This window comes from Eretmochelys imbricata, chromosome 7, assembly GCF_965152235.1.
Source record: "Eretmochelys imbricata isolate rEreImb1 chromosome 7, rEreImb1.hap1, whole genome shotgun sequence".
NCBI lineage: Eukaryota > Metazoa > Chordata > Testudines > Cheloniidae > Eretmochelys > Eretmochelys imbricata.
In genome coordinates this window covers 94,756,607-94,769,528 of record NC_135578.1, presented here as the reverse complement: position 1 = coordinate 94,769,528, position 12,922 = coordinate 94,756,607, and the positions used below count along the sequence as shown (strand labels likewise).

The window sequence follows — 12,922 nt, the reverse complement described above, 5'->3', positions numbered from 1 at the left end:
GTTAGACTCAATACATATTTTCTTCTAGAAGCAATTATAAATTATTACAAATTCCTAATACTGAACTCTGCTAAACATTACCATAATGAATTCCATCAAATCTGAATACTCAGGGTCATTAGGATCAATCTTGACTTCTTTGGCCCATTCAGTAAGTTTCTGTTGGTCAGTGAACCACAGGAGTCCAGTAGCTATTTCTGCATTTATGTTTCTTGGCACACTAAAAAGGAATGCAAGACTTTCACTTATTTTGTCATACATTAGCTCCTATATACTATAATACACACAATGGTTTAGCAAACATTGCCAATTCTCACAGACATCATCAGGTTCAGTCTTATTCTAAGTCATGACTACAAGAAATATAGAGATTGAAACACCCAAGAAATCTGCAGAAAATAGGTTAACTGTGCTGTACAGTAAATTAGCATTATACAGAACACCTTGCCATAAAGCAAATGATATTTTAGCATAACTTTTCCCATAGTATTAAACATGAGATGCTATTTAGTGAAAACCGTGGCAATCTTATAGAAATATAAGATTTATTATTACCTGTAACAAGCAGAGATTATTTTCTGAGATTCAGGGGCTAACAGAATTCCTCCCTCATCGACTGCCCAGGATAAGGAATACATTAGTTTTCCTGATGTCAACAGACACACCTCTTCAGTTTCATTTTCATCCAGAAGAAAAGGTACATCTGTAAATTAAAAGTTGTTGGAAAAAAATTAATCAGTATAATTAAATTTAAATTTCCATCTAGTTCAGCTTTTCCCAAGCTTTTGAAAGTTGAGATCTTCAGAAAAATGAACCCAAGTACACAGATCCTTCAACCCTGCCATTTCTTGTTAAAGGTCTACCCATCTTAATTTATACATCTTCCACACCCCAGTGACTAGTTTTTCACACCCACATCCCAAGACTTCTTTAGGATATAAGCACGTACTTAAGTGAATTCAGTACTTTCCTGAATCAGGATGCTTTCTTGATCTGGGGCCTAAAGGAGGAGAGCCATTCATCCTCCAGATCTTCCGGAGTATGTACAGTTCCTTAGCAGATCTAGCAAAAATTTCTGACAGGTAGTTTGTGATCTGCTGGAGTGAGGAATTGAGTGGGAGGGAATTCTGAAAAAACATGCCTAGTCCTAATCTTTATGAGACCTTCTTTATTGGTTCTTGGACTTGGTGTCCAGATTCTGAGTCAGAGCGTAGCTCCTTCCTCAGAACCATGGCTCACTAGGCCAGTCACAAAAACTTGAAATGAAAATGGCAAAACCATTGTGTTATACTTTCTCAGTGTGCCCAGGACTGTGGGTTACCCTTGTTACCACCCCCTTCCTCAGCAAGAGAGAGATTTGCTGGTGCTAAACTGAGTCACAGATTCCTGTCACCCCAGTCTGTTAGCCATCCCAGTCAAACTTCTCAGGACCCCTTAGATTTAGCTGGGATGAAATGAAGAGTGTAGGTATCTTTTGAAAATGTTTGGTTCTACCAAGGTAGAAAGCCAGTGTCTTTCTAACATCTAAGGTATGAAAACGGGTCTCCTGTAGGGCCTTATGCAGTTTTGGAAAAAACACTGGTAGATGAATGGACTGGTTAAGATTAAACTCTGATAGAACCTTAGGTAAGAATTTAGGGTGTGGGCATAAAGAGACTTTTCCATGAAGAACACCACAAAGAAGAGGATCTGCCATCCAGGCCCCAATCCTCCCAACCCTATAGGCCAAAATGATAGCTAGTAAAAAGGGCGTCTTCACAGATAAATGGAGCAGAGAGCAGGTTGATATTGGTTCAAATGGAGGTCTCATGAGGTATTTAAGTACCAGGTTAGGGTCAGAAGTCAGAGTGGGGTCCCTAACCTGGGGGCAGATTCCCCATTCCATTAATGACACAGGGTGAGCAAATATGAAGAACCCATCAACTAGAGGATGAAAGGCTGACATTGCAGCCAAGTGGATATTAATCAAGATAACTGATAACTCCGACTTCTTTAGATCCAACAGGTTTTCCGGGATAACTGACAGTAACACAGATTCAGGCACAAGATGGCAATGGAAACACACCAGTGGAAGAATCTCTTCCATTTCTGCAGGTAAGTAATTTGGATTGACTCCTTTCTACTGTTCAGTGTATCTCTTGCACTTCTGCAGAACAGGAGGATTATAACCTTACAAACCATTGAGGAACCACACCCTGAGACAAAAGAACCCTTAGGCCAGAGTGAAGCACATAACCCACATCCTGGGAGAGGAAATGAGTAATGGTCAGAAGCTTGAACGGCAGTTGGACACATAGCTGAAGAAGGTAAGGGTACCAAGCCTGTCTCAGCCAGGTCAGTACTAGAAGGATAACCCTGGATTTGTTCTGTCTGATCTTATTCATCACAAGTGTTGGTGTTAACGGTGCTGGAGGAAACTCATAGAACAGACCTTTTGTCCAAGACAGGAGAAAGATGTCTCCCAAAGAGTGGTGGCCCTGACTTCCTCGTGAGCAGAACGGAAGACACTTCTTGGTCCTGGAGGTGATAAAGAGATCCATCTCTGAAAGTTCCCACCTTTGGAATATTCTGTGGAGAATCTGAGAGTCTAACTCCCATTTGCAGTCCTGGTTGTGGTGTTTTGTATACCTGGGAGGTAGATAGCTGAAATTTGGATCTGATGGCTATACACCAGTTCTACAGTTTCATAGCTTTGGGGCACAGGGAGGGAGATCTTCCTTCTCCTTGCTTGTTGATTTCCACATTTCTGTCATGACCCTAATTTATTTGCCCCAATGAGGGGTAGGAAATGAAAGCAGGCATTCCTGACTGCCCTAAGTTCCAACACGTTGAGGTGGAAACTGGTTTCCAAAGGTGTCCATCTGCCCTGAGTCATGAGGGCATTGAGGTGAACTCCTCTTCACAAAAGTGATGTATCCATTGTCAGTTAAAGCTGGAGTTGGCTGAATGAAAGGAATGACTGCACTGCCATTGAGTTGATTTTTCCACCAGGCTAGGGAGTTCCTCACCTGGAGAGGAAACTTGATCTGCCTGTCCAGAGTATCTCTGGCTGGTGAATAGATCATTCTAAGCCAGCCCTGGAAGCAGCAGAGGCATAGCCTTGCATGATCGGTCCCAAAGGTACAAGCTGCCATGTGTCCCAAGAGTTTCTTATTGTAGTTTGAGGACTTCCCTGCGTAACCCTGACCAGACCTGACAAAGTTATGAATCTGTCCATGGGAAGGTAGGCCCTGGCTGCCAACAAATCAAAGAAAACCCGTATTAGCAGTATTTTTTGTATGAGGGTTAATATGGATTTTTTTATACATTTATCTGGAGACCCCATTCCTTGAAAAAAGAGCTGTTTGAGTGGAAGACAGCATTGCCTTGTAGGATTGGTTTTGACTAGCTAGTCACTGAGGTACACGAAGACTAGAATTGCTTCTCATCAGAGGTAAGCAGTCACTATTGCCAGGACCTTTGAGAATACCCTTGTGGCCAAAGAAAGGCTGGATGGAAGAATTCACTATTGAAAATGATTCTGGCCTATAGTAAAACATAGGTATTTAACGTGTGATGGCTGTAACACTATATGGAAATACGCATCTTGTAGGTCAAGGGTCAAAAACAAAATTTACTTCCTCTAGTGAAGGAATTATAGCTGCCAGAGTCACCATCTTGAACTTTGGAGGCTTTACACATTTGCTTAGTAGTTTTAGATCCAATGTTGGTCTCCATCCTCTTTTGGCACAAGGAAATACTTTGAGTAACACCCTTTCCATTTGTGAGGAGTGGGACTAGCTCTATTGCTCCTAATTGAAGGAGAGAGTCCAGTTCTTGTTTCAATAAAAGCTTGTGAGAAAGGTCCCTGAAGAGGGACAGGGAAAGAGAGGGAGGGACATAAAGTGGTTATAGCTTGATGTTATAACCTGTATGATGCTGTAATGGCATCGGCACCTGCCTCTTGTGAGCACCCCTTTCTGGCCGATATATGCCTGCAATCACTCTGTTTTGAATGGGGCGGAACCCACCTCTCACGGGAACCCCCTTTTGGTCAGGTCTGAGCTTTTTCTGTTCTTACAATGGGGTGGCACCTGCCTCTTGCGAGTGCCCTCACCCCCCCCTCAGCCTTTTGTTCTTTCGGCCTGTCTTCGGTGACTCGGCAGACACACTATTCCCCCCTTCCGTGTATATAGTCTACAGTTCTTGCTCACAGCCCTGGTATGGGGCAATAGCACCAAGGCTTCCTTCCTGGAAGCACTGCATTCTTTAACAGCCCAACAGGAGCCCATCTTGATACCCTCAGTTGGTGTCCTCTTGGCAGCCCTCACCTGGCCTCAGTCTTCAACTAGACCAGCAGGGCCCCATCACGGTATAATCGCCTGGTCTGGCTAGGTTCTGGACTCAATCCCCTGGGCTCAGCCTGCCTGCATTGACCTGTCCGTGGTCCAGTTGCTCTTCCAGCCAGCCAGGCACCCAGGCCTCCTTCTTCAAGCTTCAGGCAACAACTGAAGCAGGAGGTTGGACTAGATGACCTCCTGAGGTCCCTTCCAATCCTGATATTCTATGATTCTACGAACTGACTGCTCTGCTTCTGCTGCTTCCTTTTACATGGCCCTTCTGGCCCCTGACTGGTTGCTCTAGAAGCCTCTCTGGTTGGCTGCTTCCTCTGCAGCCACTCTAGGCTGCCAGGAGGACTTCTCCTCTGTTCTTTTCTGGGGCGGGGTAAGGCAGGGCTATGAGGCCTCCAGCAGGGGGCCCTTATACCTAGTCCACCCCATTATACACCTCCCCTTTCAGACAGGATTGGGGCAGTGGTTCTTCCCTTGGTCCTTTTCTGCCCTCCTTCAGTCAGGGCATACTCTTTTTCTTTCCCCTGTCAGTCAGGGCCTTTTCTCCCAGTCTCTCTTACCTATAGAGCATTCAAGAGTCCTTTCAGTACACCTTTTGGCCTCTGCCTCTGGCTTTACACAATAAAACAGTTAAAATCTTGCCTGTTGTTTCCGTGGCTGCCTTTGCGTCAGTTGTTTTACTGCCTCTCCATAGCCCTTGTGGATCAGGGTCGGTCTGAAGATCCTCACTCCTGGTACCATAGTATAATAGAGTTGGTACCCGACACTCACAAGCACCCTCTCTCTGGCCGATATCTGCCTGCTCTCACTCAGTTTTGAATGGGGCAGAGGACTGTCCAATTCCAGCCTCCCTATGTAATAGTGCTGGTGAGCTAGTGAATCGCTACTGATAAGCAGCCCTGGGATGTGTAGAAGCACCATGTACAGAAATAGAAAAGACTTAACCAGAAGTCTTCTTCATCCTCCTCAGTATCCTCCAACTGGGGGACAACAGTGAAAAAGCATGGAGAGTCCTGTAGAACCGGAAGACAATGGTAATCTGGAAATCAGTGTCTCAAGTACCCAGAGGCACTCAGTACACATGAGCAATGGGAACTCTGGTTCATCCATCATAAACAAGCCCTTAATTCTTGTGGTACTAAGTAAGGATTTGGTACCAACTTGGTCACCGAAGAAGGCTGTACCACTGACTGGGAATATACCGACACTGTGATTTGCCTGGTACCACAGGTGCTGAGTGGGTAGGTACTGATGGTGGGGCTATGCGAGAAGATAACTGTTTGGAGTGCTTCTCCATGCCCACCTTGTCCCTCGTAGACAGTACCAGAACTCTATCAGAGATGTGTTTCTCTTCAGAGCTCCAGGACTTTCCAGCCCCGCTAGTACAGGAGGAGTCTTTTGCCTCTACGCTACTGAGCCAAGAGGTCGAGGCATCTGAGACTGTGAATCTAGCAGAGGACTGGGGCCATTTAAGAACGAGCTCCTTATGATGAGAGTGTCCGAGTGCCTCTTCTTCAAAGCTTTCTCTGAAGTTTCCATAGCCTTCCTTTTCTTAAGGAAAACCTGCACTGAGGCTAAGGGGCCATTTGATCTATCCAGAGACAGATGTACTGGGCTGAGTGGGGGTGGAGGGATCTCCTGACCTGACTCAGAAGCATGTAAAAGGGAGTACTCCATCATGAACAGTCTCAGTTCGCAGTTTAATCACACTGTTCTTCCTTGCCCTGGATGTGAGGGCCAGTCAGAAGTTGTACTTCTGGGAGATGTGAGACTTCCTCAAACAAATATACTAGGAATGGGTGTCACTAACAAACAGGAGAGGCAAGCCAGGCACACCATATCAGGAGAATAAGACTCCCCAAAGGGAGAGAAAGGAAACAAATCAATCTTCTTACTACTTATATCTAACTAACTAACTAACTATAAACTATCTACTAACAATGAAACTACACTAAGCTAATCCTAAACAACCAACCATAAGAAACTGTATATGAGATAGACGAGGCATGCTCAAGGTAGACATGCTAAGGCTCCGTCTCAGGCTGAGATGGTTGATTAGGAACATAGAATGGTTCACCGGGCAGCCCTGTCTGGCCTCAGTGAATGGCACAAGGATTCACAGAATGCATGTGCAGGCTGAACAGATGCTGCTAACATAAAATCTCCGATCAAGGACTCAAGAGGTGCACGTGCACCTGAAGTGGAGCAACCATAGGGACACTGCTCAAAGAGGCCAAACTTCTTATGTGTTTCTCTCAGTGAGGTATTAATCAAACTGGATAAGTAGAGAAAGAAGCATCAAACAGCAGGAAAACCCTGGATGGTGAATGGTCATCATTTTGCCTGTGAGAACAAATGAAGAGGAACCACCAAGTGTCTGTGTCATGGCAGAGTGAGCTCCAGAAATGGCATTTCAAAGGAAGGTCTAAGTGTTAGAGTAATGCAAAGTGCTTTCACTCTGACACAACTCTGAGAAATACTAAATACAGTAACTCCTTGCTTAACGTTGTAGTTATGTTCCTGAAATACGCGACTTTAAGCAAAATGATGTTAAGCAAATCCAATTTCCCCATAAGAATTAATGTAAACTTTAGGTTCCAGGGAAATTTTTTCACCAGACAAAAAAAACTATATATATATATATATATATACACACACACACACTATAAGTTTTCAACAAACAATTTAATACTGTGCACAGCAATGACGATTGTGAAGCTTGGTTGAGGTGGTGAAGTCAGAGGTTGGAAGAGGGTGGGATATTTCCCAGGAAATGCCTTATTGCTAAATGATGAACTAGCATTCGGCTGACCCCTCAAGGGTTAACACATTGTTGTTAATGTAGCCTCACACTCTACAAGGCAGCACGAATGGAGGGAAGGGAGACAGAATGGCAGACAGAGACTACATCCTGTGTGTGTGAGAGAGAGAGATGCGCATTGCCCCTTTAAGTACACTGAGCCCTGGTCTACACTAGGAGTTGAGGTCGAATTTAGCAGCGTTAAATCGATTTAACCCTGCACCCATCCACATGACAAAGCCCCTTTTTTGACTTAAAGGGCTCTTAAAATCAATTTCCTTATTCCATCCCCAACAAGGGGATTAACACTGAAATTGGCCTTGCCGGGTCGAATTTGGGGTACTATGGATGTAATTAGACGGTATTGGCCTCCGGGAGCTATGCCAGAGTGCTCTGGACAGCACTCTCAACTCAGATGCACTGGCCAGGTAGACAGGAAAAGAACCCCGAACTTTTGAATCTCATTTCCTGTTTGGCCAGCGTGGCAAGCTGCAGGTGACCATGCAGAGCTCATCAGCAGAGGTGACCATGCAGAGCTCATCGGCAGAGGTGACCATGATGGAGTCCCAGAATCACAAAAGAGCTCCAGCATGGACCAAATGGGAGGTACGGGATCTGATCACTGTATGGGGAGAGGAATCTGTGCTATCAGAACACCGTTCCAGTTTTCAAAATGCCAAAACATTTGTCAAAATCTCCCAGGGCATGAAGGACAGAGGCCATAACAGGGACCCGAAGCAGTGCCATGTGAAACTTAAGGAGCTGAGGCAAGCCTACCAGAAAACCAGAGAGGCAAACGGCCACTCCGGGTCAGAGCCCAAAACATGCCGCTTCTATGATGAGCTGCATGCCATTTTAGAGGGTTCAGCCACCACTACCCCAACCGTGTTGTTTGACCCCTTCAACAGATATGGAGGCAACACTGAAGCAGGTTTTGGGGACGAGGAAGATGATGATGATGAGGTTATAGATAGCTCACAGCAAGCAAGCAGAGAAACCGGTTTTCCTGACAGCCAGGAACCGTTTCTCACTCTGGACCTGGAGCCAGTACCCCCCGAACCCACCCAAGGCTGCCTCCCGGACCTGCCAGGCAGAGAAGGGACCTCTGGTGAGTGTGCCTTTTTAAAAACTATACATGGCTTAAAAGCAAGAGTGTTTAATGATTAATTTGCCCTGGCATTTGCGGCTCTCCTGGATGTACTCCCAAAGCCTTTGTAAAATGTTTCTGGGGAGGGCAGCCTTATTCCGTCCACCATGGTAGGGCACTTTACCATGCCAGGCCAGTAGCACGTAGTCGGAAATCATTGAAGAGCAAAGCATTGCAGTGTATGTTTTCTGGATTTCAAACATCCATTCTTTCTCTCTCTGTGTTATCCTCAGGAGAGTGATATCATTCATGGTCACCTGGTTGAAATAGGGTGCTTTTCTGAAGGGGACATTCAGAGGTGGCTGTTCCTGCTGGGCTGTTTGCCTGTGGCTGAACAGAAATGTTCGCCGCTGTTACCCACGGGGAGGTAGGATGGGGTTAGCCAGGCGGTGGGGAGGAAGCAAAATGCAATCTTGTAACGAAAGCACGTGTTATGTATGTAATGTTAACAGCAAGGTTTACCGTGAAAGAGTGTACCCATTGTTCTATAAAATGTATCTTTTTAAATACCACTGTCCCTTTTTTTTCTCCACCAGCTGCATGTGTTTCAAGGATCACAGGATCTTCTCCTTCCCAGAGGCTAGTGAAGATTAGAAGGCAAAAAAACACACTTGCGATTAAATGTTCTCTGAGCTCATTCTATCCTCCCACACTGACAGAGCACAGACAAATGCGTGGAGGCAGACAATGTCAGAGTGCAGGAAAGCACAAAATGACCGGGAGGAGAGGTGGCGGGCTGAAGAGAGGGCTGATGTTGAAAGGCGGCGGCAGCAGCATGATGAAAGGAGGCAGGATTCAATGCTGAGGCTGCTGGACGATCAAATTAATATGCTCCAGTGTACAGTTGAGCTGCAGGAAATGCAGCAGGAGCACAGATGGCTGCTACAGCCCCTGTGTAACCAACCACCCTCCTCCCCAAGTTCCATAGTCTCCTCACCCAGATGCCCAAGAACATGGTGGGGGGGGCCTCCGGCCAACCAGCCACTCCACCATAGAGGATTGCCCAAAAAACAGAAGGCTGGCATTCAATAAGTTTTAAAGTGCTGTGTGGCCTTGTCCTTCCCTCCTCCACCACCCCTCCTGGGCTATCTTGGCAGTTATCCCCCTATTTGTATGATGAATGAATAAAGAATGCATGAATGTGAAGCAACAATGACTTTATTGCCTCTGCAAGCGGTGATCGAAGGGAGGAGGGGAGGGTGGTTTGCTTACAGGGAAGTAGAGTGAACCAAGTGGCGGAGGGTTTCATCAAGGAGAAACAAACAGAACTTTCACACCATAGCCTGGCCAGTCATGAAACTGGTTTTCAAAGCTTCTCTGATGCGCATCGCGCCCTCCTGTGCTCTTCTAACCGCCCTGGTGTCTGGCTGCGCATAACCAGCAGCCAGGCGATTTGCCTCAACCTTCCACCCCGCCATAAACATCTCCCCCGTACTCTCACAGATATTGTGGAGAGCACAGCAAGCAGTAATAACAGTGGGAATACTGGTTTCGCTGAGGTCTAACTGAGTCAGTAAACTGCGCCAGCGCGCTTTTAAATGTCCAAATGCACATTCTACCACCATTCTGCACTTGCTCAGCCTGTAGTTGAACAGCTCCTGACTACTGTCCAGGCTGCCTGTGTATGGCTTCATGAGCCATGGCATTAAGGGATAGGTTGAGTCCCCAAGGATAACTATAAGCATTTCAACATCCCCAACGGTTATTTTCTGGGCTGGGAATAAAGTGCCTTCCTGCAGCTTTTGAAACAGGCCAGAGTTCCTGAAGATGCGAGCGTCATGTACCTTTCCCAGCAATCCCACGCTGATGTTGGTGAAATGTCCCTTGTGATCCACCAGTGCTTTCAGCACTATTGAAAAGTACCCCTTGCGGTTTATGTACTCGCCGGATTGGTGCTCCCGTGCCAAGATAGGGATATGGGTTCCATCTATGGCCCCACCACAGTTAGGGAATCCCATTGCAGCAAAGCCATCCACTATGACCTGCACATTTCCCAGGATCACTACCCTTGATATCAGCAGATCTTTGATTGCATTGGCTACTTGCATCACAGCAGCCCCCCACAGTAGATTTGCCCACTCCAAATTGATTCCCAACTGACCGGTAGCTGTCTGGAATTGCAAGCCACTCGCTTCTCAACTGTGAGGGCTGCTCTCATCTTGGTATTCTTGTGCCTCAGGGCAGGGGAAAGCAAGTTCCATGAAAGTGCCCTTATGCATGCGAAAGTTTCGCAGCCACTGGGAATCGTCCCAGACCTGCAACACTGTGCGGTCCCACCAGACTGTGCTTGTTTCCCAGGCCCAGAATCGGCATTCCACCGCATGAACCTGCCCCATTAGCACCATGATTCCCACATTGCCAGGGCCCGTGCTTTGAGAGAAGTCTGTGTCCATATCCTCATCACTCTCGTCACCGCACTGACGTCGCCTACTCGCCCGGTTTCGCTTTGCCAGGTTCTGCTGCTGCATATACTGCTGGATAATTCGCGTGGTGTTTAATGTGCTCCTAATTGCCAAAGTGATCTGAGCGGGCTCCATGCTTGCCGTGGTATGGCATCAGCACATAAAAAAGGCGCAGAATGATTGCTGTTGCTCTGACGGAGAGAGGGGCAACTGACGACATGGCTTACAGGGTTGGCTTACAGGGAATTAAAATCAACAAAGCGGGTGGCTTTACATCAAGGAATTAGAAAAAGAACTGTCACACAGAATGGTCCCCTCAAGGATTGAACTCAAAACCCTGGGTTTTGCAGGCGAATGCTCAACCCACTGAGCTATCCCTCCCCCTGGTATTTCAGACAGGACTGAATCTCCATTAAACTTTTCAAGGTGTCCCTGACAGAACTCACCAAAACGATTGTCGGCCGTTGATTTCACGGGCGGGGGGGGGAGCAAATGAATACAAAACAAATCTGGTGTATTTCTTGTTTTGATCCACTCCATCTATCTTTTACATCTTTGGCTGGCAGCAGACAGTGCAATAGGACTACTAGCCATCCTCATCTCCCACCTGCTCGCCATAAGATGGTACAATAGGACTGCTGGCAGGACTAAAGAGAATGACCTGGTCGAATCACTCCTAATTTAGTTCCTGCACCCATGTCTGCCCAGGCGCTCCTGACCGACCTTACCAAGGCGGCCAGGAGCACCTTGGACATGACGACGATGGTTATCAGGCCTATTGCACCGTCTGCTGCCACAAGGCAATGGGTTGCTGCTGCTGTGTAGCAATGCAGTACCATGTCTGCCAGCACCCAGGAGACATACGGTGACAGTGAGCTGAGCAGGCTCCATGCTTGCCATGGTATGGCATCTGCACAGGTAACTCAGGAAAAAAGGCGTGAAACGATTGTCTGCCGTTGCTTTCAAGGAGGGAGGGAGGGCGGGCCTGACAACATGTACCCAGAACCACCTGCAACAATGTTTTTTGCCCCATCAGGAATTGGGATCTCAACCCAGAATTCCAATGGGCGGCGGAGACTGCGGGAACTGTGGGATAGCTACCCACAGTGCAACACTCTGGAAATCAGCGCTAGCCTTGGTACTGTGGAAGCACTCCGCTGAGTTAATGCACTTAATGCACTTAGAGCATTTTGTGTGGGGACACACACAATCGACTATATAAAAACGATTTCTAAAAAACTGACTTCTATAAATTTGACCTAATTTCATAGTGTAGACATACCCTGACACCATTCTAAGTACATTGCCTTTAAAAAGATCAGGAAGTTGAGATAGTAGCTGCAGCCAGCAAGCTCTCTATGTCCTGTCCCCACCCTGCTCTATATGGAGAAGGGGTGAGTGGGGTGTGACATTATGAGTATAATATAATATCTCATTGAAAGGTGACAGGGCCAGGAAGAGTTAATTAACTCACAGACTGACCTGATCCCTGGCCAAACTTTAAAGACAGGTTAGGAAGATATGTAAACGATTAGAGCTTTGAAATGCAAGTCTGCATTGTTAGAGATAGAAGGGTAGATGTTTGTTCAGATCTTGTGATGTAAGCAAACAAGTCTTGTCTACTGCTATTGCTTTGATTCAAAGATCAAAAAAGGAGTATTAACATTTAGGAAGACACTTGAGTGAAATTGTATTATTGTCAATATATCTCTTTGAAGGTTGTGGTAACCTGTAGCTGAACTGTTTAATGGATAAATTACCCTGTAATAATTGCCATGATGTTTAGGAGAAGAAAAGTTAAGCCTATTGTTTTCTCAGGCCAAAAGGCTGCTGGAAATGTATAAAAACCTTGGGACACGATCCTTCTTCATCTCAGATCTGCTTTGGGTTTCAAGAGGAGGAAACCTTAAGCCATAAGGATTGAGAACCCGAGTCACTGACTGGAGTCACCCTGAATATGGACATTGGACTATAACCTATGGACTATTTCTGAAAGGACTTTTGGCAACTATAAGCTCATCTCTGCTATGTATCTGAACCTCAAGAGTTGAATTCAAGTCTCTATGTATATTGATCTTTTAACCAACCACTCTCTCTCTCTCTTTTCTTTTTTAATAAATTTTAGTTTAGTTAATAAGAATTGACTATAAGTGTGTATTTTGCGTAACATCTAGGTTATCATTGGACCTGGGTCTGGGGCTTGGTCCTTTGGGATCAGGAGAACCTTTTCTTTTATATGATT

General features: G+C 46.0%; 1 protein-coding gene across 1 annotated transcript in view; it reads right to left on the bottom strand.

The window, feature by feature from the left end:
* CC2D2B (coiled-coil and C2 domain containing 2B) overlaps positions 1 to 12,922 on the bottom strand; it is a 114,193-nt gene that overhangs the window by 53,931 nt on the left and 47,340 nt on the right. Inside the window, exons 20-21 of the mRNA XM_077822854.1 lie at positions 556 to 703; positions 82 to 220 (exon numbers count right to left, since the gene is read on the bottom strand). Of these exons, the coding sequence (XP_077678980.1) occupies positions 82 to 220; positions 556 to 703 (287 nt within the window). The remainder of the gene's footprint in view (positions 1 to 81; positions 221 to 555; positions 704 to 12,922) is intronic.